This window comes from Leopardus geoffroyi, chromosome D4 (assembly GCF_018350155.1).
Source record: "Leopardus geoffroyi isolate Oge1 chromosome D4, O.geoffroyi_Oge1_pat1.0, whole genome shotgun sequence".
NCBI lineage: Eukaryota > Metazoa > Chordata > Mammalia > Carnivora > Felidae > Leopardus > Leopardus geoffroyi.
Window position 1 is genome coordinate 25,102,459 of NC_059342.1, and position 27,983 is coordinate 25,130,441.

The 27,983-nt window shown below is 38.2% G+C and overlaps 1 protein-coding gene across 3 annotated transcripts in view; it reads right to left on the reverse strand.

The window, feature by feature from the left end:
- KIF27 (kinesin family member 27) overlaps positions 1-27,983 on the reverse strand; it is a 92,105-nt gene that overhangs the window by 37,044 nt on the left and 27,078 nt on the right. For all 3 annotated transcript variants that reach the window (XM_045469721.1, XM_045469722.1, XM_045469720.1), the window contains exons 5-10: positions 26,723-26,866; positions 17,097-17,303; positions 11,184-11,353; positions 10,610-10,713; positions 8,745-8,900; positions 4,525-4,730 (exon numbers count right to left, since the gene is read on the reverse strand). In XM_045469721.1, the coding sequence (XP_045325677.1) occupies positions 4,525-4,730; positions 8,745-8,900; positions 10,610-10,713; positions 11,184-11,353; positions 17,097-17,303; positions 26,723-26,866 (987 nt within the window). The remainder of the gene's footprint in view (positions 1-4,524; positions 4,731-8,744; positions 8,901-10,609; positions 10,714-11,183; positions 11,354-17,096; positions 17,304-26,722; positions 26,867-27,983) is intronic.

Consider the following 27,983-nt stretch of genomic DNA (forward strand, 5'->3'; position numbering starts at 1 on the left):
GTCTACTTTTACAATTGGGCCACCATCATAATTTTCACCAGATACAGAGAATGATGAGACTCCCTGATACAGACAGCCAAACAGAACAAATTTGATGTCTCTGCTTTTTTACTGCGTGTTTTAGTTTAAAAATGATAAAAATTAAAAGAATATAAAACTGAACTATATATTTAAAGACTTATCTCTGACCCGAAATCTACTGTCCTGCTCCCGACACAAAATTACCAATTTCTTTCTTTTTTTTTTTTTTTTTAATTTTTTTTTTTTCAATGTTTATTTATTTTTGGGACAGAGAGAGACAGAGCATGAATGGGGGAGGTGCAGAGAGAGAGGGAGACACAGAATTGGAAACAGGCTCCAGGCTCCGAGCCATCAGCCCAGAGCCCGACGCGGGGCTCGAACTCACGGACCGCGAGATCGTGACCTGGCTGAAGTCGGACGCTTAACCGACTGCGCCACCCAGGCGCCCCGAAAATTACCAATTTCTTAAATATTCTTTCAGAAATAATTTATATGCATGCAAATGAATTCAGATATATTCTAAACAGACTGATTTTCACCTTCCTTTTTTCCCACTTATCTTAGAGATCATCTCACAGAGATCTGTTCTCTTTATGTGATTGCAAAGTAGTCCACTGTGCTCTTCTTTTATAACCAGCTATAGCCTAAGTAATTAATCCTGGAGTTAAGATGATCAGTACAGATACCGTTTTCCCTGACAGTGAGCAACTGTTATAATTACCAGTTTAATTATTTGAAATAAAGCTTCTCCTCATCTAGCTCAAATATAATTGAATAGCATAAACAATGTTGAACATTTACTAAGAGTTTATACTAATATAAAATATCAGTGTTCCAATTTACTCCTGAGCAAACATATTAAACGTGTATTATGTGTCTTAGCATTGCACTAAGTACGTGTTACGTTACATAAAAAAGTTAAAGTGAGGTCATTTGTAAATTGTGCAAACTACAATTAATTGTTCCCTTTATTTTGGCAGTAAGTTGTCGGCAAAAACATATTTTGTTTAAACTCAACTAGGTATTCACAGAGGCACTGTAACTTACAGCACTACTGAAAACTGTAGTCTGTGAACCAGTACTAGTCCCAGACTCATTGTTAGCCTGCACCGCTAAGCATGCTATCAGATTCAGCTGACGCTGTTTACGTCAAGCCTTTTTTTTTTCCAAATACATAACATTTATTATTAAAAATTTTTTTTTAATGTTTACTTATTTTTGAGAGAGAGAGAGAGAGAGAGAGAGAGAGAGAGTCAGAAAAGAGCAGAGAGAGAGGGAGACACAGAATTCAAAGCAGGCTCCAGGCTCCGAGCTGTCAGCACGGAGCCTGACGTGGGCCCAAACACACGGGCTGTGAGATCACGACCTGAGCCGAAGTAGGATGCTTAACCGATGGAGCCACCCAGGCGCCCCATACGTTAAGACTTCTTTGATGAAGGGAGCTATGCTCCCATTTGCCTTTATCTCGTCAGAGACCAGAAACAATCTGCAGACAAACTACTTTGAGTCCCACCAGCTTGGAGACCACAGGACTCTGTAGTTTCCTATCCCTAAATCTGGACAGTGGCTTTGCCACACTTACTTTTGATAGTAATTGCAATACTGCAGCAAAAATGATAATATTAGCAGTTTGGTGTCTTTCCACATAATACTGAAGGTATAGGTACTGATAATCTTATTTAAAAGTAAGACAGGTTGCCGTCATCTTTTGTATTTATTCCACACATTCTCAAAAGTGCACCTTTAATGCTATTAGTATTAAAGAATTAATGCATCATATAGGTCTCTGTATATATCTTGACATAAGAATACAGATTTTAGGGGCACCTGGGTGGCTCAGTCAGTGAAGTATACGACTCTTGATTTCAGCTCAGGTCATGATCTCACGGTTTATGACACCAAGCCCTGTGTCGGGCTCTGTGCTGACAGCATGGGGATTCTCTCTCTCACTCTCTCTGCCCCTCTCTTTCTCTCAAAATAAGTAAATAAAAATTTTAAAAAACCAGATTTTAGATTTTTTAAATTAAAACAATTTAAGTTTTAAAAACTGACATAACTTTATAATACTAATAAAAACACTAGTATTTCAACATTTAAAAATGGTATGAGGGGTGCTTGGGTGGCCGTTGGTTAAGCATCTGACTTTTGATTTTGGTTCAGGTCATGGTCTCACGGTTCATGAGATCGAGCCCCACATTGGGCTCTACTCTGACAGCATGGAGCCTGCTTGGGATTCTCTCTTTCCCTCTCGCTCTGCTCCTCCCCTGCCTGTGCTCTTTCTCTCTCTCAAAATAAACAAACATTAAAAATAATAATAATTAATTAAATAAAAATGGCATGAGATGTTAGCATACTGGAAACTGTTACTGTCACCTCCACTATGAGATTCTTGAGCTATTCTACCTTTTTACAACTTAGTTTCCTCATTTGTGAAACAGGGTAAAAATATTCATTCTAAAGGGTTAAATAATGATTAAATAATACTTGTGAAACATCTGGTATGTAGACACTTAGAAGCTGGTAACTATCATCCTCCTCCCATCCCCACCACCATCCTCATCATCTTTATCGTCCCCATCCCCACTGGGTGTACATGAATAGGTCAAAAGCCCAGACATTTCTAAAACTACATGGGAATCCCGTTTCAGTCCTCGGCTATATGGGATATTTCTTTTGAGCTTAACTGTGTTCTGTGTCTTCTTTCCTTTCCTTATCAGTCCTCTTAGCAGAAAAGAATATGCAACAAGAAACATGGAAAACAAAAAACATGATAATTCTCAAACCCTATTAATAGCCTTTCACTTAGAGGCATCTGAGTGGCTTAGTCGGTTAAGTGCTCTTGATTTCGGCTCAGGTCATGATCTCATGGTTTGTGGAATGGAGCCCTGAATCAGGCTCTGTGCTGACAACACAGAGCCTGCTTGGGATTCTGTCTGTCTCTCTCTCCACCCCCCTTTCCTTCTCTTCTCCCCTACTTGCACTCTCTAACCTTTCACTTAATCTTTTAATTCAATCATTTTAGCTGTGTGAAACTGAACATATAATCTTTGCTAAATCCACAAACAAGGCTTAAACCATACATGTATATGATAAACTACCCCTTTTGAAACCAATCATTCTGGCTATTATTGAGTATAAGAATTACAGTCAGAACTGAAGCTTGGATATAAAACTATGAAATTATAAGTAAAATTTCATAATAAACACAAAGGAAAAATCTTAACTTTTGTTCTACTAATATTTTGTTAAAAGGAGTATTTTGTTAGACATTGCAGCCTTAATTTTAAGGGTCAAGAAGTGAAAAAGAACAGATCCCAAGACTCTCTGAGGTGAACTGCTAAATGGAAATATGTATTCTGAAAACAAGTACGGTGAAGGAAAGTAGCCCTCCTCTAAGTAGTTCACACGTTAAGTCATACTATTTTAACTTTGTGTTGAGAGGCTACTTAGCTAAACATTTTAGTGGGGATGGCCAAATGTTGGAGGTGGCATTAAAAACCCTAGAAGGAGGGTTCCTAGGGGGCTCAGTCAGTTGAGTGGCAGACTCTTGATTTCAGCTCAGGTCATCATCCCAGAGTCATAGGACCAAGCCCCTGTGTCAGGCTCTGCACTAAGTGTGGAGCCTGCCTAAAATTCTCTCTTTCTCTCTCCCTCTGCCCCTCTCCCCCGCTCACGCTCTCTCTCTCAAAACAAAACCAAAAATTTTTTTAAAAACCATAAAACCCTAGGAGGAGGGATTTGGTTTTTGGTCTGTTCATATGCAATGAACACGGCCCTTGTTGAGAGAACAATTGTGGCACAGTTTCAAAAATAAATAAATAATGCTCTGAATAGGTGAATGACAATTCCATTCTACCTACAGTGGAAACAACTTTAAAGTAAATAGATTATGAATGAAAAAAAATGGAGACAACATTCTAGCAGATTCATTATAATCAGACTAACAAAGCACTCTGGTCATCCCAAAAGCATCTGAAGACGGCTTCATTATACACAAAATCTTTCTGTAATGGAATATTTCTCATAGAATACAACTTTTAACGGTAGCCACTTCTGAGGCAATAGCTAAATCCGGCATTAGGAAATCAAGGATGAGATGTAGGAGTCAATTACTAACCTTTCGTAAAGCAATCCGTTATGGTTTCAGAAAACTATCTGAAATAATTAGCATTTGTGGCATGTCTACAAAATGCCGTATACATCCCAGATGTTTTACATATATTCCTTAATCATCAATCTTTTGTCCTTCAGAAAAGAACACAACTTCTGTGGTTATCTTTATTTCTTACCATGGTTTTTGACAAAAAGTTTAAAATAATACACTTTTCAAACAAAGGGTGTAGTACCCAGATAGAAAGCAGGCAAATCTGCCAGCACACCGGAAAAGAAAAGCTGCCATCCACTTCCTCCTGCTGGGAAAAACTGAATCCTACTTCTTTCCCAACCAGGTACACAAGCAGTAAACCCCTAAGGAAGTTTGCTCAATCACATTTTTTAAATTACCTGGACTCTTAGCTTTGCGGCGTCCATCTTTTTGCGGAACTCCTTCTGTAATTTTACCTTCAGGGCGATATCAGAAAGATCTTTGTTTTCTAGTTCCTGCAGCTGCTTCTCTGTTTCAGTTAATTCCACTTTCGCCTGTTCTGCTTCGTGCTCAAGTTTTGTTACTTTCAGAGAATACTGTTTGCTTACAGACTTGGCATGGTTACCTTCACCACAGTGGTAACAATTAGAAAGCATGTTAAAAAAAAAAAACAAAAAAAACAGCCAAGTAAAATAGCAAAATCTTTAAAATGCTCTATTCTTCAAAATCCTGCTGGGCAGTATATCTATTTAAGGCAGAGCATTACGTATCCAGCTGTCCCCACCCATCTCCATCAAACACAACTTGCCACCTGGCCTCTTAATAATTAGTCGCTCAATGGCTGTTCCTGTCTGGTGCCATTCCGTCACAGGTTCATCTTTGTGTGTGTGTGACATTTCTGATTTTCTGAATTTGCAGTGTAGCTTTGCGGGCATCAAACTCCAGGTAAGAAAATATTTGGGGTGACTCTGGCTTTTTGCTAACTACACTTTGGTTTCTTGCTACCTTTAAATCTTTTTTTTCCTAGTATGAGAAATTCCCAACATATCAAAAGTAGAAAACTAACATGATGAATGATGAACCCCCCATCACTGAGATTCAAGAGTTATTAAAATTTTGCCATAGTTGCTTTATCTATGTCTTTCTTCTGTTTTTATTTGCTTAAGGATTATAAAGCAGGGGCGCCTAGGTGGCTCAGTCAGTTAAACATCCAACCTCGGCTCAAGTCATGATCTCATGGTTCATGAGTTCAAGCTCCACATCGGGCTCGCTGCTATCAGCACTGTGCCCACTTTGGATCCTCTGTCCCCTCTCACTGCCCCTCTCTCACTCATACACACGCTCTCTCTCTCAAAAAAAAAGCCAGGGGCACCTCAGTGGCTCAGGTCATGATCTCATGGTTCGTGGGTTTGAGCCCCACACACTGGGCTCTGTGCTGACAGCTCAGGGCCTGGAGTCTGCTTCAGATTCTGTGTCTCCCTCTCTCTCTGCCCCTCCCCCACACATGCTCTGCCTCTCTCAAAAATAAACATTAAAAAAAAAAAAAAAAGATGTCATCTTACCTATACATACTTCAATACATCTATATCAAACACGGACATAGCCAAAACTTCTTTCACACCTAACAATATTAATCCCTACCTGAATCTATTCAGACTTCCACAATTGTCTCAAAATGTCTTTTACAAGTGGTTTATTTTAATCGCCATCCAAAATGGCCCACAATACATTTGATTGTTATGTCTCTTATGAAACTTTCATTCTAGAGCTGGCCCCCTCCTTTTCCACTCAACTAAACTTGTTAAAGATGAATTCTTTTTCAATGCTTTTCTTATACTTGGAACAGAGAGGAAAAAGAATATAGATATTTCGGTATCTCTCTTCATTCTAAGCTACTAGGCCTAAAAATTTGGTTTTAATCTGTTCTGAGTAGTCAACTTATCCTTGAACTAGACTAGCAAACTCATGGCAATGGAAAACTGAGTTCAAAGCTCATGGGATGAATAATTACCAGGGCCAGTTTGTTCTGCTACACTGAAAATCTCTAATTTTTATTAGTAAAAAGGAGTTACTGAACTAAATGCACTATGAGTTTTCTTCTGTCTCTATAACTCTCTGATTATTTGACTAACATTAAAATGCACATGACTACTATATTTTAATTAATTAAAGACCCCATATATTGCTCAACACACCAATATTTTATGAGTCACCGAGAAAAAAGGTACAGTGCCCATTATACCAGTTACATGGCAAAATGCCAGGATGCCACTGATGGTAACGGTGCATCCTGATTTCAGAGATATTCAAATGTGAAAGAATGTGATTAGAATTAATGAAATACAGTATAGTTGTCACTTATTGTTGGCTGAAATAGTTGCTACTGGGGGGAAGTCTTCAGTGAGGAGGATTTGAAAAGCAAGCACACATTGACCCTTTTTCTCGTCACCATCCCTAAGGGCAGCTCCAAACTGCCCTTGGTTCTCATAAGTAAGAAGAGGACCTTCTCTGTGTACATTCAGGTAGCCTCTATTTTGAGGCAACCAGGATGAACATACTGGGCTACAAGAGCGTGCTCGTTTAGTGAGAGATCTCATGATGGTGTGACCTATCTAAAAATCATTTATTCCAGAAGGTACATATCCTTAACTTTCACAGGCAGTACCCTGATGGAGAAGCTATTTAAACCCCTAAATCAGGGGCGCCTGGGAGGCTCAGTGGGTTGAGTGTCTGACTTCGGCTCAAGTCAGGATCTCATGGTTTGTGAGTTTGAGCCCCGCGTGGGGCTCTGTGCTGATAGCTCAGAGTCTGCAGCCTGCTTCAGATTCTGTGTCTCCCTCTCTCTCCTGCTCATGCTCTCTCTTTCTCTCTCTCTCAAAAATAAACAAACATGAAAAAAAAAATTTTAAATCCTAAATCAGTTCCTAGACATTCCTACGAGAAATGTACTGGCATTGATCCTGCCTATGAGGAAGGAACATAGTCAAGCTCAATTAAACATCTGGGACCCCGTCTGGGTGGCTCAGTCGATTAAGCGTCAGATTTCGGCTCAGGTCATGATCTTGCTGTTCCTGAGTTCAAGCCCCTCGTCGGGCTCTGTGCTGACAGCTCAGAGCCTGGATCCTGTTTTGGATTCTGTGTCTCCCTCTCTCTCTGCCCCTCCCCTGCTCACTCGCTCGCTCTCTCTTGAAAATAAATAAACATTAAACAAAATAAAAAATAAAAAAACAAAAAACCCATCTGGGACACCTAGGCCTGGAACGGTATATAGCACATTCGTCACTAGGACTGAGGAAGGAAAACACTTTGGCACAGCAGTTATGGAGTGGAGGATGAGAGACGCCAGCCAGACAGAAAACAAGCTCATCAGAAAGAGGAGGGAAGTGGGAAGGCAAGTTGCCCTAGGAGCCACCATAATTCATGTAATCTGAGGGTAATTACAGCCTTGGCTTAAGGAAAAGGAAGATGATATTTCCTTCAGTTCCTTTAAATGGGACCAATGTTCATTGGAACTGAGAAAAAACTCTTATCCCTTCAATTCCTTACTGAATTTCAAAGCAGTCAAAGCTCACACTTTGAGTCTATTGGGGGGGGGGGGGAAGCCTGAGATGTGCTTTCCAAGGCAAGCCTGATAATGTAGCTAAGGGTGAGGGGAGGATGTGGGACATATGCCCAACCAGGCAGAATCTGAGACTAAGGGGAAGAGCTAAAAGCTTGGCTCACTGAGAGAATAGCTCTCAAGAATACATCCTTACATCTTGAGAGAAATAAAAATGATCTACATTTAAAATATAAAGTTTAGGGGCGCCTGGGTGGCTCAGTTGGTTAAGCGTCCGACTTCGGCTCAGGTCATGATCTATCTCATGGTTTGTGGGCCCCATGTCGGGCTCTGTGCTGAAAGCTCAGAGCTTGAAGCCTGCTTCAGATTCTGTACCTCCCTCTCTCCGCCCCTCCCCTGCTCGTGTTTTGCCTCTGTCTCTCAGAAATAAAAGTTAAAAAAATTTTTTTTAATATAAAGTTTATAAATAACGTTAAAAATGAACTATCCAAGAGAATCAGGACTAATAATTTAAAATAAGTATTAAAGTGGGTTAGAAAACATCTTAGACATATTCCCAGGTACCTAGTATAATGTTTCTTAAAAAGTGGCAAAAAACATTAAATGCCCATAGACTTGCAACACAATACAAAATCCACAGAATTCTCTCATTCGCAGATGAAATCCCAATGTAACCACGTTCTTCTGGTAACTAACCTCCACCTACTGGCTATGAAACACACCTTGTTATACCAAATTCTAAGCTACAGTGGATAGTCCTCAGTGTCAAAAACTAAAGTAAATGTTGCAACATCAGAAGCAATTTTAGGGGCGCCTGGGTGGCTCAGTCGGCTAAGCATCCGACTTCGGCTCAGGTCTTGATCTCGCGGTCCGTGAGTTCAAGCCCCGCGCTGGGCTGTGTGCTGACAGCTCAGAGCCTGGAGCCTGCTTCAGATTCTGTGTCTTCCTCTCTCTCTGACCCTCCCCCGTTCATGCTCTGTCTCTCTCTGTCTCAAAAATAAATAAACGTTAAAAATTAAAAAAAAAAAAGGCAATTTTAGACGCCTTTCTTATATAAGCTGGTTCACAGGACATTATTACCTGTTTTTATTAATTCTTTAATTAGATCTTCCTTCATCTTGATGTTAATTGTAAGTTCTCTCATTTTCTGTTTGGCTTCAGTAAGTATGATTTCTGAATTCCTTAATTTTTGCAAATTCAACTCTTGACTCTCCTGGAGACATTCAATCTTTAAATCTTTAAAGAAAAAGAAGCAAAACTGAGAAATAAAACTTCCTGCCCATAGAATTTTCCACAGAAGTGGAGTTAAATAAAAGCAGAAAGAAGCAGTCTAGAGGTAGCAGAGGAAGAGACAAACATAAAGGGAAAGAAAGAAAGGAAAAAATACATGGCAATTGGGACTTTCATTTTCTAGCTGACAGCAAGTTTTAGTCACATCCTGTAGGTTCTGATACATAGGTCATCATTGTCCTTAGGTATGTGATTTGAGTTTTCCTTTAACCTGAGTTATTTAAGAAAGGTATAAAATCTCCAGGTGGACACAGAGTTGAAATTTTTTCCCACTAACTTCTACTTTAATGGTCATCAGAGAATGTGGTCTGTCTGCACCACGCTACCCAAGGTGTAGTCCAGCACTGTTGGTTACTGGAACGTAAGTCAACTATGTCACTGTTTTAATTCAGCGGACTTTTTTCCCCCACAGCAAGACTCCCTCAGTGAAGAAGCTAGTGCACTGATTTACATTCCGGCATGAGTTTCTTACCTGGCTGTAGACCAGTAACAAACAGCTCAAGGATGGCTACTTGAGTAGCACTCTATACTATTTATACATATTTTTTTAACGTTTATTTATTTTTGAGACAGAGAGAGACAGAGCATGAACGGGGGAGGGTCAGAGAGAGAGGGAGACACAGAATCCGAAACAGGCTCCAGGCTCTGAGCAGTCAGCACAGAGCCCGATGCGGGGCTTGAACTCACGGACCGTGAGATCATGACCAGAGCCGAAGTTGGACGCTCAACCGACTGAGCCACCCAGGCGCCCCTATTTATACATTTTTAAATTTATTTCAGTTTTATTTGTGACATAAAGTCAATGCTTTGTTAATAGAACAGGCATAGGCTCTTTAAAAGATAAAATGCTCTCTATTTTCATAGTGGAGGACTTATCTATTGTGTTATTTATATTTGCTATGCTCTTTTCTGTGTGTGTGTCTGACCACTCATAGGCCAAGAGAAATGAGTTAAAAATCTCCTACTACAACATAGTTTTGGCAACACAAACATTTTTTATGCTTATTTGATGCATACAAATTCTCATCAGCTGTGTAGTACAACATTATGAGCACTCAGCAGACGAAGTTGGCTCTAAGGTCACATACATCACTACTGGAAGGCAGGTGTGCCAGGGAAGCAGCAGATACCTGGTACATTATTTAAAATGTATTTTAGGGGCACCTGGGTGGCTCAGTCAGATAAGTGTCCGGCTTCGGCTCAGATCATGATCTTGTGGTCCTTGAGTTCAAGCCCTGAATCGGGCACTGTGCTGACAATGCAGAACCTCCTTGAGATTCTCTCTCTCCCTCCCTCTGCCCCTCCCCTGCTCACACACACTCTTTCTCAAAATAAATAAATAACCCTAAATAAATTATTTAAAAAAAATTTTAATGTATTTTACTGTCATCAATGAACAATGTGAATATCAACTCAAGTTTGGGTACAAAAATCCCCATTCTGAGACATTTATCCTGTAACTCTAGCCAGAATTAACTGGGGACATTTTTTTTTTTTTTAATTAAGGAGTAGCAAGTGAAAACTTGGAGGGAGAACAGAGAACAATAAGGAAGTTCTCCTACCAAGTTCCCATCTTTGAGAATTAAATTATTGACTAAAGAAAAAGAGAAGTGTCATAAACATTAGATCTAAATTACTTGAGAAAGTCTGTGTACCTTCATTCCCCAAACTTGACTTTTGTGTTTGATCCTGAATATCATTCAATTCAACAAGAGAACAAACAGAACTTCGCTTCTGAATCCACGAGCGACTTCTACGTCTAAAAACAAAAAAATCAGGATCAAAGGTAACTTGTCTGTTAGTGTTTTCTAATATGCCCTCAAATTAGTTTCCCCAGAACTGACCACAATGTTAAAAAATTATTAATTACATAAACAGTTTTTTCTATTATTCCTCAAAATAAAAGGATATCTCCCTCAGGCTGAACTCAGGGGAAAATTCATGTTTGTTGCCACTGTGGCAGTAAAATCAGGAAATCCAAACACATTCTCTCTGAAAATTAAAATCCAACAGCTATAAAAGCCCTAAATGCAAAAATATTTTCAATTTTAAGATTGATGACTTGTGTTCAAATGCTGGTTTCATAACACATTAGACACAGTAGACAGTGCTTTAGGCAAAACTTATATTAAATGGTAAAGATACATGTTAATGAATAAAACTCCTATATCTATCTATATTTATTGCACCATATATTATGCTTATGAAATCAGTCTATATTTAACATACCTAATTTCAGATTTCTCTTGGCCTTCTGATTCTTCATCATCACTGTCATCAGAAAATTGGCAGTGGAGGACTTCATCTTGTTCTTCTATATGACCCAGCAGCATCTGACTTCGTGTTCGAAATCCGGCAACTACTCGATCCAGAGAGTACACAGAAGGACTTGTGTAGACCTTACAAGTGATTACCCCACCCAACAACAGAAAAAAGTGATTTTTTATGTTTATTTTTATCCTATTACTCAAAATATTTTTAAAGAGGTTATTAGATAGTTACATGGAAACAGCCAATCACCGAAAATATCCATTCTCCCAAAAAAAGTCAAAGTAAATTTCACCATGCTGTTTTACCCCATAGACACATACTTCCTTCGGAACCTACACAGCTCTTCCTCCTTCTAGAAAGCTATCTTCAATGATACCTTCATGGAAAACAGTATTCAAAAATGAAACCAAAGAGAGGCACGAGTGAAAACATCACTGCTCTTAAACATTGCACGGGTACTTCCCAACAAAAGTGAAACCCAGACACAGTGTGATAGGAGGCAATGACCTATTTGTACTACACTGGAGGAAATCCACATGCATGTATTCACACTTTACAGGTGGCGGTTAGGGATAGCTGACTTAATGCTCTAAAGTGACATAGTTAATATGTATCATGGATAAATAGATTTTCCTGGGCTAGCCTGGGAGCTTTCCATACGATAACATGCTTCTATTGGCAATGCGCCTTCAGCTCTCAAAAAATGACCTTGGAAAACAACAACAGAAAATAGAAATTGCCTTTATACTCTTCTTCTGGTTTTTGTTACAAGTATTTCCTTTTTCACCACCTCTCTGTAACCAAACCTCAGAGTAATTTCTCAAAAAAGGCAGATAATAAAATATTAGAGGAAACATTCCATTTATGAACAGATTTCATTAGAAGCTATTAAAATTATGACATATAGTGGAATGTGTATATCACAGAGTATCAAGATTCAAGTGATGGAGGTCCCTCACATAATCCCTCCCAGAAAAGCCCGCCTGATATGGAAGATTCCTTGATACCTGATTTCTGTGCCTCTGTTGTTGGCCACCTAATAAGGTCACATTGGTACCATGATGGACACAGAGTAAAGTTTTCTAGGTGGACTCCCAATCCTGGGGTTTGAGGGAGGGGGAGGGGAATTATTTACAGAAGAACCAACTCAATAAGTTTTTCTCTAACAAGCACAATTACCCCGCATGTCCATTTTGCCCCAAAACAAACAGGCATCAAGGTTTCTCTTCATCAGAGGAATGTGAATTATTTCAGGAGCAAATAATACTTTCTGTTCAAAGTCAAACATTGTTCTCTAGAATTGTAATCTGCTTTTAAAATTTTTGTCTACAAAAAACCCCAAAGGAGCCAGCCTAATAATGAACACCAAATATATTCTACAACAATCAGTAATATTTAGTAAATTAATTCCTTAACAGTCATTCCACCCAATGCAATAAAACCTGGCACCTTCTCACCTAAGTACTGAGTCCTGCTTCCCTTTAGTTGCTTCTGCGTTCCATAGCTCCCCGCTTTAGCATTTTCAACCACACCCCAAACAGTACTAATCACTAATGTAAGTACTCAAATAAGCTGATTAATATTTCAGATTAACTGAGGTGTATACACTAGAAGCCAACATTTTATTCTAACCATTTTCTTCCCTAGAATTATATAGCCATAAAGCTAGAGAGAATTTTAAAGCTTACTGAGTTCAACTATTCTACCCATATTTGGCTCTTATTTATAACATGACCTCTGCTGAAGCACTGGCTGCCGGGGCCCTGGGGCCTCTGGAATCATCTTTGGCAGTTTTTTTCTTCTTTTTTTAACATTTATTTATTTTTGAGAGACAGAGAGACAGAGCATGAGTGAGGGAGGGGCACAAAATCCGAAGCAGGCTCCAGGCTCTGAGCTGTCAGCACAGAGCTCGACGTGGGGCTTGAACCCACGAACTAAGGTCATGACCTGAGCTGAAGTAGGACCCTTAACCAACTGAGCCACCCTGGTGCCCCACATCTTTGGCAGTTTTAAGTGAAGTATTCCCTTAGCACTTCTTCTCCCTGGTCCTGGAGAGTCCAGATTTTTTAAATATATCCCTTAAGAATACTTAGTCGGTTTTCTTAGCATACAGTTGTATGAAGTACTAAAAGTGGTATTAGTTACCTATTGCTTTTATTTCCACTCCATATCAGATTCCATTGAATCTAAAATGCCATCAACTGTAAGAGACACCATTATTTTTATCCCATCAAGAAAGAAAAAAAGCTGTCAAACTATGACATGCCATCAATTATAAAACATATCCTGGCATCAAAGATGATAAAATGTGAAAACAATGTGAGTCTTACTATCAATGAAACATGGCAGATTTTCATCAGTATTTGTGATATTGTATTACACCTACGCATTGACTGACCCCTCTAATTTTTTTTCTCTCCAAAGTGCCCTCTGAGTGGGTATAATACTGGCTCTTGGCCTCAAGTATATCGTATTTACCATGTTAAGAAAGTAGACACCTCTGTTATATTTTTTCTTTAGATTTAAATCAAGATTCAACTTTACATTTCATTTGATGAGCTTTGGTATCTATTGAGACAAAGGAGTTTTTTCTCTTTTTTCCTATTAGTTTGATAAATAATACTAAAACTTTTTCTTTTATTTACCTATACACTACTTAGTTGTGAGGGGCAATTTCTTTAGGAATTCTGCATAAGTAGATATGTTCTATAATTCCATTTTGGTGTTTAACTTTTCAGATTAAGAACTAGTTGAAAGCAAATGTGCAATAATAGGAAAAAGTACACAAGATAAATATTATTTAAAATACAGGGGCGCCTGGGTGGCGCAGTCGGTTAAGCATCCGACTTCAGCCAGGTCACGATCTCGCGGTCCGTGAGTTTGAGCCCCGCGTCAGGCTCTGGGCTGATGGCTCAGAGCCTGGAGCCTGTTTCCGATTCTGTGTCTCCCTCTCTCTCTGCCCTTCCCCCGTTCATGCTCTGTCTCTCTCTGTCCCAAAAATAAAAATAAAAAACGTTGAAAAAAATAAATAAAATAAAATATTATATTAAATATTTAATATAATAAAATATATTAAATAAACACTTAAGATAATATATCTCAATATATTAAGATAATATGTTAAGGTAAATATTATTCAGCCATTAAAAATCATGATATATTATAAAAGAATATTTAATAACTCTCAAATGTTCATGATATATTAAGTGAGAAAAGCCAGTAATGAAAGTATATGAGTATATGCATAATATAACAAATAATACATTAAGATCTTTTTGCTCTTTTCCCTCCAATATGTATACAGAAGCATTTAAGAAATATTTTTAAGGTGCCTGGGTGTCTTAGTCAGTTGAGCTGGACTCTTGATTTAGGCTTAGGTCAATATCTCATGGCTCATGGCTTTGAGCCCCACATCAGGCTCTGTGCTGACAGCCTGCTTGGGATTCTCTCCCTACCCCTCTCTCTTTGCCTCCCCTCCCCCCCACTCATATTCTCTCTCTCTCTCTCAAAATAAATAAATAGACTCAAAAAAAAAAAAAAGAAAAAGAAAATATTAGCTAGATTTCTGCCAAGGAGATAGAAATCCAGGAGAAAATGAAATGGTATTTCAGATGTCCTCTTGGGAGTAATTTAGTTCATTTCGGTATTCAATATGAAAACTTCCCCTCACTTTTAGAACAAGCAGGACACCAACAAGGCTTGGCATGCCATGTGTCTTCCCACGCAAGCCTGCCTTCTCATGTCTGCTGCAGTAACCAGCCCAAACAAGAAAAGGGGCCTAGATTCTTGGACACGTGGTAGGAACAAGAGTTCTTAAAACTGCCGATCATATGACTTTTGCATCTTCTTTCTTTTCCCCTCCTTTTAATGGCTAGCAGAGATCTTTTGGGGTAGAAGGAAAATTGTAAAAACAAAACAAAACTCATAACTTGATAATTTGAAACAATAACCACGGAAGTCGTTATTCCACTCATGCCTGTTTCAGGCCTATTCAAACAACTAGAAATAAGAACAAGGGTCTAACTTTTCTCAAGAGCCCACAGAGCTCTATCTCCTCACAGAGTGTACGTGTGTGTGAATGTCTAGTAAAAAGAAGAAAGAGAGACTGAGAGGGAATAAATATGTACAACTTTTGTAATCAGGGGAAAACAAATGTTCCTTAAAAAAAATAAAAGAGGGGCGCCTGGGTGACTCAGTCGGTTAAGCGTCTGACTTCAGCTCAGGTCATGACCTCACGGTTTGTGAGTTCAAGTCCCGCATCAGGCTCTGTGCTGACAGACAGCTAAGAGCCTGGATGGAGCCTGCTTCGGATTCTGTGTCTCCCTCTCTCTCTGCCCTTCCCCACTCATGCTCTGTCTCTGTCTCTCAAAAGTAAATAAACATTAAAAAAATTTTTTTTAATAAAAAATAAAAGAATAAACAGAAAATTTATTCACATTACTAGCCAAGAGTTAATAAATAAATCACTTAAATACAGAAGACGATATATAATTATTAAGTTGAAATCATAGTTATCAAATTTGAATCCTGCAAAAATTTACCTTTCATCCCATATGTTCTATGAAAATTTACTGTGTATTCACCCATAAAGAAAATATCAATAACTCAGGGGCACCCGGGTGGCTCAGTCGGTTAAGCGGCTGACTTCAACTCAGGTCATGATCTCACAGTTCGTAACTTCAAGCCCCGCGTCAGGCTCTGTGCTGACAGCTCAGAGCCTGGAGCCTGCTTCAGATTGTCTCCCCTCTCTCTCTGCCCTTCCCCCGCTCGTGCTCTCTGTCTCTCAAAACTGAATAAATGTTAACAAAAAATTTTTAAAAAGAAAATGTCAATAACTCTACAAAGGAAAACTGAAATTAATAAGAACAGTGATTTAAATTTTAAAACTCAACCACTCAGAGCTAAAAACCACACAGGTAAGGATAGCACCTGTCTTACTCTGAAGCACGGAGCCTGGGACACAGTAACACACCCCATAGGCGTGTGTTGAAGACACAGTGTACCAGGCAGTTTTAGCATCACTATCTTATGTAAATCCTCCACACACACCCACATTTCCCCCAGTCTGACAGATAAGGAACCGGGGGCCCACATGGGTTTAGGCACACGTACAGGTCTATACAAAGAGCTTGTGTTCACACCCAAGCCTACCTGACTACAAAGCCCATGACGCTTCCCATATTTCTTACCCCTTTAATGGTAACCATCACATGGCCTTTGGATCCTTTCCAGTCATAAAATTAATAAATAGACACCAAAATTCATGAATCTGCTACTTAGTCTTCTCCACTAGAGATTTCCATTCCAGTAGAGATTCCTTGATTTTTCATGAGAAATCTGTGTACATATATTTACCACCCACACACATATTTATAAATAAAAATTAAAATGAAACTTCATACTGATCTCCACACAGTCTTGATTATGTCAGCTTGGCAAGACCGGATAATAGATAAATATCATTTTGAAAATAATAAAACAGACCAAATAAATCAAACTAAGCACCCTCCAATCTCATCTCAACTTGGTGTGGTTAAAGACAGAAAAAAAATTAATGAAGATATCAGACTAAAACATGAAAATATGAAAATATGATGGCATCTGAAAATATGATGGCAAAGGATAGCTTTTTCTCCTTGGTGGATACAGACATCACCTTCAACTATTCCTTCCAAATAAAACTATATATTCTCCTATTTATTCATTTTTTGTTAAAAATAAGCATGACTGAAAGCAAGAATATACATAAAAGTCCATGAAACCAAACAGAAAAAGAGAAGGTGCTGAGACTGTACAAATATCCTGTGATATTATACATATTTTTTACGTATCAAAACCAAAACCAGAAAGAAATCAATGTTTAGACATTACCTTCCTGGAATCTGATCTGGCTGGGATAAAAATATAATGCCCCAAACGAGTATCAAACGGTACGGTACATGGCCTCTTTCCAGGTGTCCTGGTGTCTGGCCCGTCTCCACAAGTTTCAGTAGCTGAAGATGTCATTGACGGATTAAGTCTTGCTAGTTCTTCACTCAGTTGATCCACAAGAAGTTGTTGTTCTATTATTTTTTCATTCTTTGTAAAAGAGAGATGAACATTTTTAAAATAGAGAACCCCAGTAAGTGTGTAATGATTAAAAATAAATTGTACATTGCCCCAACTCATGACTACCTTAACAGAACCATAAAACCTCACTGCTCCACAGACTAGCCTTCTGGTGTTCACCAGACGGTTCTGAGTGATAAAAACTTTTGAATAGTAAGCAGTGACAAAGAGAGACTGAAGAATTAAATACTCAAAGTAAATGCCCCATACATTTTGATTGGTTGGTTTGCCAACCTGAAGCATTCTGATTAGCTGATCTCTATAAATGTTTGGCCTTCCTGAGTGAAATCCAAGCAGTAACAGGAAAGAAGAAAGTTGAAAAGGGGAGAAAGAACTACAAATGGCAGAGGTGGCTGCAAAGGAGACTAACTGGTAACAGGTGCAGTGAAGTGAAAGCCTTTACTCAGGGCAAAAGAAAGCCTAAAGCACAAAGAGATAAAAGATAGGTAGCTGGTAGTCCTGGGAGGAAAAAGAACTGGAAAGCAAAGGCTGAACAAATTGTGTCAGGAGTGTGTGTGTGTGCGTGTGTGTGTGTGTGTGTGTGTGTGTGTGTGTGTTAGCTTTCTATGTATCCTCTAGAGAAACTTTGTCAACTATACCCAATCCAGAAAGCTCTAACATCAATCTCTGTTTTATCAGCACAAAATTATGTAAACAAGAAACTGTAATTCATCTTAATACTTCACACGTACTACACTGTTAAATAGGGAAAAAAAAAACCCTAAAGTTTTACAGTGCTCATGCTAAGCTATAAGAAAGCAACCTTATTAAAAATTCATATATTCAGATAATTAAAATATATGCCAATGGCATAGAAGTTGAGGCAGGGGGTGTGATATGGAGTCTTTACACTGTCTGGGAAAGGGTGAAAATACCAATAATATTAGACTTTATTAAATCAAGAGTGCATGGTACACTCTCTAGGGTAACCACCAATAACTAAAAGAGTAAAAGTACAACACCTAAGCTAACGAAGTAAAAATAGAAAAATTCAAAAAACACAATTAATCCAAAAGAAGATAAGGAGAGAAAAAGGAATGCAGAGCAGTTAGGATAAGTAAAAACCACAATGGTGGGATTATAACCAAAATATGAAAGGAATTATGTTAAATTCAGAAATGAACTAAGTAATCCAATTAAAAGATTACAATATGTCAGGGGATTGTAAAATTATCTAACTTGCTGCTTCCAAGAAACACAACGAAAATGGACCCACGAAGATTAAAAATAAGGTGGAAAAGAGACACCAGGTAATGTTAATCAAAAGAAAGCTGGTAGAGCTATGTGAATACCTAAGTAGACTTTAAGGCAAAAGCCACTGGAAGAGGTAAAAAATATTAAAAAGGTCAATTCACCAGAATGATGTAACAATCGTCATTTCTATGTACTTAATAACACAGCTTCAATATGTATAATGCAAAAATTGTTAGTACTGGGGAGCCAGGATGGCTCAGTTGGTTAAGTGTCTGATCTCACAGTTTGTGAGTTCAAGCCCTCCGGCCAGCTCTGTGCTGAAAGCTCAGAGCCTGCTTCAGATTCTCTGTCTCCCTCTCTCTCTCTCTCTGCCCTCCCTTGCTTGTGCTAAGATAAATAAATAAACATTAAAAAAAATTGTTAGTACTTCATGGAAAAGGAAGACAAATCCAAAATTGTAGCAAAAGATTGTAACATCACTCTAAATTACTGATATAACAAAAAGACCCAAAAATGAATAAAAATATAGATATGATTAACAAGATTACCACCACCCAATAATTACAGAATACATATTCCTTTCCAGTACATCTGTAATACCTACAAAAATTGGCCTTATGCTAAGCCATGACGCAAGTTTCTTTTTTTTTTTTTTAACGTTTATTTATTTTTGAGACAGAGAGAGACAGAGCATGAACGGGGGCAGGGCAGAGAGAGAGGAAGACACAGAACGGGAAGCAGGCTCCAGGCTCCGAGCCATCAGCCCAGAGCCCAACGCGGGGCTCGAACTCACGGACTGCGAGATCATGACCTGAGCCAAAGTCAGACGCTCAATCGACTGAGCCACCCAGGCGCCCCTGCAAGTTTCAACACATTCAAAGGACTGAAATTATATGGACCACAATGCAATTAAGCCAAAAACTCATAAAAAGAAATCCTCCATGTGTTGGAAATAAAGTAACTTATTACCCATGAGTCAGATAAAAGTCATAGTAAATATAAGGAAATATTTTGAGCAGGTAAACTTAGGAGGAAATCTATAACTTAAATGCACATATTATAAAAGAAGAAAAGCTAAAAATCAATGAACTAAGAATCGTACTAAAGAATTTAGGAAGATTACCAGCAATGAAAGTGAATCAGTAATCAAAAAACTCCCAAAAGGGGCGCCTGGGTGGCGCAGTCAGTTAAGCGTCCGACTTCAGCCAGGTCACGATCTCGCGGTCCGTGAGTTCGAGCCCCGCGTCAGGCCCTGGGCTGATGGCTCAGAGCCTGGAGCCTGTTTCCGATTCTGTGTCTCCCTCTCTCTCTGCCCCTCCCCCGTTCATGCTCTGTCTCTCTCTGTCCCAAAAATAAATAAACGTTGAAAAAAAAAAAAATTAAAAAAAAAAAAAAAAACTCCCAAGAAACAAAAAGTCCAGGACCAGACAGCTTCACAGGTGAATTCTACCAAACATTTAAAGAATAATTCTTCTCAAACTATTCCAAAAAATACAAGAGGAAGGAAAACTTCCAAATTCACTCTATGAGGCCCAGCATTACCCTGATCCTAAATCAGATAAAGACACCACAAAAAGAGAAACCTACAGTCCAATATCCTTCATGAATATAGATGCAAAAATCCTCAACAAAATACTAGCAAACCAAATCCAACAATACATTTAAAAAAATCCTTCAGCACAATCAAGTGTGATTTATTCCTGGGATGCAAGGGTGATTCAATATTCACAGTCAATGTGATATATCACATCAATAAGAGAAAGGATAAAAACCAAATGGTCATTTGAACAAATGCAGAAAAAGCATTTGACAAAGTACAATATCCATTCATGAGAGAAACCTTCAACAAAGTAGGTTTAGAGGGAACATACCAAAACATAATCAAGAACTTATATGAAAAATCCACAGAGAACATCAATGGGAAAAACTGAGAGCTTTTCCTCAAAGGTTAAGAACAAAACAAGAATATCCACTCTTACCACTATTTTTGTAAGTTTATTTATTTATTTTGAGAGAGAATGAGAGGAAGACAGCAAGGGAGAGAGGAGCAGACAGAGAGGGAGAAAGAGAATCCCAAGCAAGCTCTGCACTGTCAGCATGGAGCCCGATGTGAGGCTTGAACTCACAAACTGTGAGATCATAACCTGAGCTGAAATCAAGAGTTGGACACTCAATCAACTGAGCCACCCAGGCACCCACCACTTTTAAAAAAATATTTATTTATTTTGAGAAAGAGAGAGGTAGAGAGAGGGGGGACAGAGAGAATCTCAAGCAGGCTCCCATCAGCACAGAGCCAGATGCGGGGCTTGATCTCATAAACTGTGAGATCGTGACCTGAGATGAAACCAAGAGTTGGATGCTTAACTGACTGAGCCACCCAGGTGCCCCTCACTCTTACCACTTTTATGTACTGGAAGTCCTAGCCACAGCAATCAGACAACAAAAAGAAATAAAAGGTATCCAAATTGGTAAGGAAGAAGTAAAACTCCATTTGCAGAGGACATGACACTATATATAGAAAATCCTAAAGACTCCACCAAAAAACTGCTAGAACTGATCAATGCATTCAGTAGTCACAAGATACAAAATCAAAGTTCAGAAATCTGTCTCATTCCTCTACACTAATTATGAAGCAGCAGAAAGAAAATTAAATAACCCCATTTATGACTGCACCAAAAATAATAAAATATCTAGGAAGAAACTTAACCAAAGAGGTGGAAGACTTGTATAGTGAAAACTATAAAATATTGATGAAAGTAATTGAAGACACACAAAGAAATGGAAAGACACTCCATGCTTATGGATTGGAAGAATACTGTGAAAATGTCTATACTACTCAAAGCAATCTACACATCGAAGGCAATCCCTATCAAGATAGCAACAGGATTTTTCAAAGAACTAGAACAATCTTACAATTTCAATGGAACCACAAAAGACCCTGAATAGCCAGAGCAATCTTCAAAAAGAAAAACAAAACTGGAGGCATCTCAATTCCCAAGTTATATCACAAAGCTGTAGCAATTAAAACAGTATGGTACTGGCACAAAAATGGACACATAGATCCACAGAACATAACAGAAACCCCAGAAAAAAAGCCACAATTATATGGTCAATTAATCTTCAACAAAGGAGGATAGAGTATGCATGAAAAAGACAGTCTCTTTGACAAATAGCATCAGAAACACTGGAGAGCTACGTGCAAAAGAATGAACCTGGGCCTCTTTCTTTCATACACAAAAATAAATTAAAAATGGACTGAAAGCTTAAATGTGAGACTGGAAGCCATAAAAATCTTTGAAGAGAGCATAAGCAGTAATCTCTCTGACACTGGCCATTAGCAACTTCTTACTAGGTATGTCTCCTGGGGCAAGGGAAACAAAAGCAAAAATAAACTATTGGGACTACATCAAAATAAAAAGGTTCTACAGTGAAGGACATAATCGATGAAACTAAAAGGTAAACCTACTGGATGGGAGAAGATATTTGCAAATGATATACTCGATAAAGAATTAGTATCCAAAATATGTAAAGAACTGATAGAACTCAACAACCCAAAAAACAAATAATCCAATTTAAAAATGTGCAGAAGTCACAAACAGACATTTCTTCAAAGAAGACATCCAGATGGCCAACAGACACAGGAAAATTTGCTCAACATCTCTCATCATCAGGGAAATGTAAATCAAAACTACAATGAGATACCACCTCACACCTGTCAGAATGGCTAAAATCAACAACACAAGAAACAGCAGGTGTTAAGGAGATGTGGAGAAAAAGGAACCTTCTTACACTACTGGTGGGAATGCAAACTGGTGCAGCCACTGTGGAAAATAGTATGGAGGTTCCTCAAAACATTAAAAATAAAACTACCCTACGATCCAGTAATCACACTACTGAGTATTTATCTCCAAAATACAAAAAGATTAATTCAAAGGGATACATACACCCTTATGTTTATAGCAGTATTATTTTTTTGTGTGATTTATTTGTTTGTTTTGTTCAAACGCAAGTTAGTTTCTTCAGGTGTAGAACTTAGTGATTCATCACTTACATATAACACCCAGTGCTGATGCCAACAAGTGCCCTCCTTAATGCCCATCAACCATTTAGCCCATTCCCCCAACCCAACACCCCATCAGCAACCTTCAGTTTGCTCTCTGTATTTAAGAGTCTCTTACGGTTTGACTCCCTTTCTGTTTTTATCTTATTTTTCCTTCCCTTCCCCTGTTTGTTTTGTTTCTTAAATTCCACATATGAGTGAAATCATATGATATTTGCCTTTCTCTGACTATTTTGCTTTGCATAATACATTCTAGTTCCATCCACATTGTTGCAAATGGCAAAATTTCATTCTGACTGCTGAGTAATATTCCATGGTGTCTGTGTGTGTGTGTGTGTGTGTGTGTGTGTGTGTATTTGTATAATTTGGCTATTGTTGATAGTGATAGCAGCATTATTTACAATAGCCAAGAAATGGAAGCAGCCTAAGTGTCCACCAATAGATGAATGGATAAAGAAGATGTGGCATTTACACCTATAGCATATATATACACATCATATATATATAATGTGTATATATATGAATATTATTCAGCCATAAAAAAGAATGAAATCCTGTCTTTTGCAAGGACAAAAATGGATCCAGAGACTATAAATGCCAAATGACATAAGTCAGAGAAATACAAATATATTATTTCACTCATATGTGAAATTTAAGAAATAAACAAGTAAAGGAAATTTTAAAAAGAGAGAGACAAACCAAGAAACACTCTTTGCTATAAAGGACAAACTGATGGTTACCAGAGGGGTGGTGGGTGGGGAGATGGGTGAAATAGGTGAAGGGAATTAAGAGTACACTTACCATAATGAGCACTGAGTAATGTATAGAATTGTTGAATCACTATATTGTACACCATATAACACTGTATGTAAATTACACTGGGATTAGAATTTAAAACTTAAAAAAAAAATGAAACTTTCATCAGCAAAACTAAAAGGCAACTGACAGAATGGGAGAAGATATTTGCAAACGACATATCAGATAAAGCATTACTATCCAAAATCTATAAAGAACTTATCAAACTCAACACCCAAAAAACAAATAATCCAGTGAAGAAATGGGCAAAAGACATGAATAGACACTTCTCCAAGGAAGACATCCAGATGGCCAACCAACACATGAAAAAATACTCAACATCACTCATCATCAAGGAAATACAAATCAAAACTACAATGAGATACCACCTCACACCTGTCAGAATGGCTAACATTAACAACTCAGGCAAAGACAGATGTTGGCAAGGATGCGGAGAAAGAGGATCTCTTTTGCATTGTTGGTGGGAATGCAAGCTGGTGCAGCCACTCTGGAAAACAGTATGGAGGTTCCTCAAAAAACTAAAAATAGAACTACCCTCCGACCCAGCAATTGCACTACTAGGCATTTATCCACAGGGATACAGGTGGGCTGTTTCGAAGGGACACATGCACCCCCATGTTCATAGCAGCACTATCAAAATAGCCAAAGTATGGAAAGAGCCCAAATGTCCATCGATGGATGAATGGATAAAGAAGGTGTGGTATATATATACAATGGAGTATTACTCGGCAATCAAAAAGAATGAAATCTTGCCATTTGCAACTACGTGGATGGAACTGAAGGGTATTATGGTAAGTGAAAGTAGTCAGTCAGAGAAAGACAAATATCATATGACTTCATTCATATGAGGACTTTAAGAGACAAAACATGAACATAAGGGAAGTGAAACAAAAATAATATAAAAACAGGGAAGGGAACAAAACAGAAGAGACTCATAAATATGGAGAACAAACAGAGGGTTACTGGAGGGGGTGTGGGAGAGGGGATGGGCTAAATGGGGAAGGGGCACTAAGGAGTCTATTCCTGAAATCATTGTTGCACTGTATGCTAAGTAATTTGGATATAAATTTAAAAAATAAAATTTAAAAAAAAAACCCGAAACTTTCAGAGAAATAAAAAAATTAACAACAAACATTGATAAGCATGTGGAACAAGAGGCATACTCATACAGTACCGGTGTGAGTGTAAACTGGGAAAAGAGTGTGATATTATTTGTTAAAGTTGAAAATTCGCCTTCCCTATGACCTACCAATCCAACTTCCAGGAACAAATCCAAAACAAATGTATGTGCGTGTGCACCAACAGACACCTATGAGAAAATGTCCATCCCAGTAAGGACTGAGTAATGTACAGAATTGTTGAATCACTATATTAGACACCTCAAACTAATACAACATTGTTAATTATACCAGAATTAAGAAAAAAAAAAGAGAGTACCTAGCTGGTTCAGTCAGTAGAGCACACGGCTCTTGATCAATGAGTTCAAGCCCCACTTTGGGTGCAGAGATTACTTAAAAAATAAAATCTTAAAAAAAAAAACAAAGAAAAGAAAATAAACACAACGTCCATCACCAAAAAACATTCATTAAGAGTAGAAGAGAAACATAAATTGCCATATATTCATACAATGAAATCCTATATGTCTATAAACCTAAACAGGCTACAGTTACACACATGATAGGTGAATCAGAACAAAAAAAAAACAAAAAACTTTCAATAAAGGTAACTAGATACTAAAGAATATATGTACTGAATGATTAAATTTCTTAAAATTCCAACAAGTAAACTGTAGTGTTCAAGGATATAGAGTAAAACCACAAAGCAAACCAAGGAAAGCAATACTATCAAGTGAGGAAAGCGGCTCTCTGATCATGACCAACTAAGGACTTCTAAGGGGCAGAGAGCTGACTATTTTTTGACAGTTTACTATTTACCAGCTGGTTACCCAGCTGCTGCTCTCTTTGTGATACAACACTGCATGGTACATTATGTTTTGTTTATGTTTTATGTTTTTAAACTATTATAGAATGAGAAGAGTTAAAAAAGGAAACAAAAATGAAATGTCAAAATCAAAATCTAACTTGTGCTGGATCAGGTTATTCCTCCCTGATAGGAACCTAAAGGCTTTAAATGAAATTAACTGTTTGGGGCTGTGGGAAGTGCCCCACCACGGATGGGGGTGGGGGTGTTCACAGCCGAGAAGTATAATATTTAGGGACATTAGGGAAGCTAAGATAGAAAAGTAGAAAGATTTAACCAAGGTTAAAAAGCAAATCACTGATAAGAGTATAAAAGGATTATCTAATAAATTTTAAAGTATGTGTTTACTTTCCAACTCTTAACAACATCATGTTGCCTATTACCTTGGCAAACAGCAGAATGGAAAAACATGGAGAAAAGGTAACTGTAATATGATATGCAAATTAAGGTGTGTATCACCTTCATATTTGTGAAAGTCAGGCTAACAATAAAAATGTTTTCTCCTCAGGGGGCCTGGGTGGCACAGTCAGTTAAGCGTCTGACATCAGCTCCGGTCACGATCTTGCAGTCCGTGGGGTCAAGCCCCACATAGGGCTCTGTGCTGACAGCTCAGAGCCTGGAACCTGCTTTGGATTCTGTGTCTCCCTCTCTCTCTGCCCCACCCCCGCTCATGATCTCTCTCTCTCTCTCTAAGATAAATAAACATTAAAAAAAAATTTTTTTTAAATAACTGGGATGAGAGGTGCCTGGGTGGCTCAGTCGGTTGAGCGTCCGACTTCGGCTCAGGTCAAGATCTCGCGGTCCGTGAGTTCGAGCCCCGCGTCAGGCTCTGTGCTGACCACTCAGAGCCTGGAGCCTGTTTCGCATTCTGTGTCTCCCTCTCTCTCTGACCCTCCCCCGTTCATGCTCTGTCTCTCTCTGTCTCTAAAATAAATAAACGTTAAAAAAAAAAAAATTTTTTTTTTAAATAACTGGGATGAAATATTTCCTTTAAAAAATAAAATTAATAAAATAAAATAATAAAATAAAATAAAATAAAATAAAATAAAATAAAATAAAATAAAATAAAATGCTATTCTGGGGCGGCTGGTGGCTCAGTCAGTTAAGCATCTGACTCTTGATTTTGGCCCATGGTTCGTGACATCAAGCCCCACATCAGGCTCTACACTAAAAGTGTGGAGCCTGCTTGGGATTCTCTCTCTCCCTCTCTCTCTGGCCCTCCCCTGCTCTCTTTCACTGTCTCTCTCTCTCTCTCAAATAAATAAACTTAAAATGCTATTCTTTTAGCCAAGTACTATTCAACTAAATCTACAGCACTAGATAGGTCAAGAAACTCTACCTGCAATCTATTGACGTTTTGTGCTTCTTTCAAAGATACCACGTGTCCTTTGTTTTCCTGGACCATCATTTGCACTTGATTCTTCAGTTCCTTCACCTGCAGTTCCTTCTGGTTAAATACAACTTCATCAGCAGCCAGTGCACACTGGGAGGAGGGAAAGAAAGCACAAGAGATTCACCACAGAAAGTACGCCAGACAGCCCAGAAAATACCACAAAAACTGGGATTTCATGATGGTTTGACAATGTCTCTCGAAATTTTTCTCATCCTATTCATTTTCAATTTGTTTTGCTTTCTGTAGAAGAAAGGCAGAAACAGTTCGAGGACCTGTCATTGCTATAACCTAAGAATTAATTACCATAAAGATACAAAGACTTTCCTGGTTTTTATTTCCTGAATTTTAAAACAAAAACAGTCACTTGATTTCTAGACTACACTCAGGAGGAGTTATTTTTACAAGTTTGCTAGAATTGCCATGAGATTTTTTTTTTTTTTTTTTGCCATGAGACTTTTAAATGTGGGTTTTTAAAAATCAAAGAGGTCACATTTTCCAAACTGACCTATAGAGTTAAGAACACATTTGGATCTTTTAAATAAAGAATATTTGGTAATTCAAAAAAAAATTTTTTTTAATGTTTATTTTTGAGAGAGAGAGAGCACAAGCAGGGAAGGGGCAGAGAGAGACACACACAAGATCCAAAGCAGGCTCCAGGCTCTGAGCTGTCAGCACAGTGCCTGATGCGGGGCTCGAACCCACAAGCCATGAGATCATGACCTGAGCCAAACTCAGACACTTAACTGACTGAGCCACTCAGTCACCCCAAATATTTGGTAATTTTATGCACTTTCACTATGAAGAGATATTTTGAAGCTATCTAAAAATATGGTTAAACAAATAGTTTTCTTAATTTCCAATGAATTATGCCTGTTTTCAAATAAACTTGAGATATGCAAGTAATAATTTTAAAACAATTTTTAAATTAAATAAACTGAAAGAAATTTAATATTTGTTGAGTGAATTTTATGCTAGGGGCGCCTGGGTGGCTCAGTTGGTTAAGCGTCCGACTTGATTTCAGTTCAGGTCATGGTCTCACAGTTCATGGGATTAAGCCCCCCATTGGCCTCTGCACTGAGAGTGCAGAGTTTTGCCTGGGTTTCTCTCCCTCTCTCTCTTCCCCTCCCTCTCTCTCTCTCAAAATAAATAAATAATTTTTTTAAAGTGTATTTTATGCTAGATAGTGACTTGACATTTTTTTTTTTAA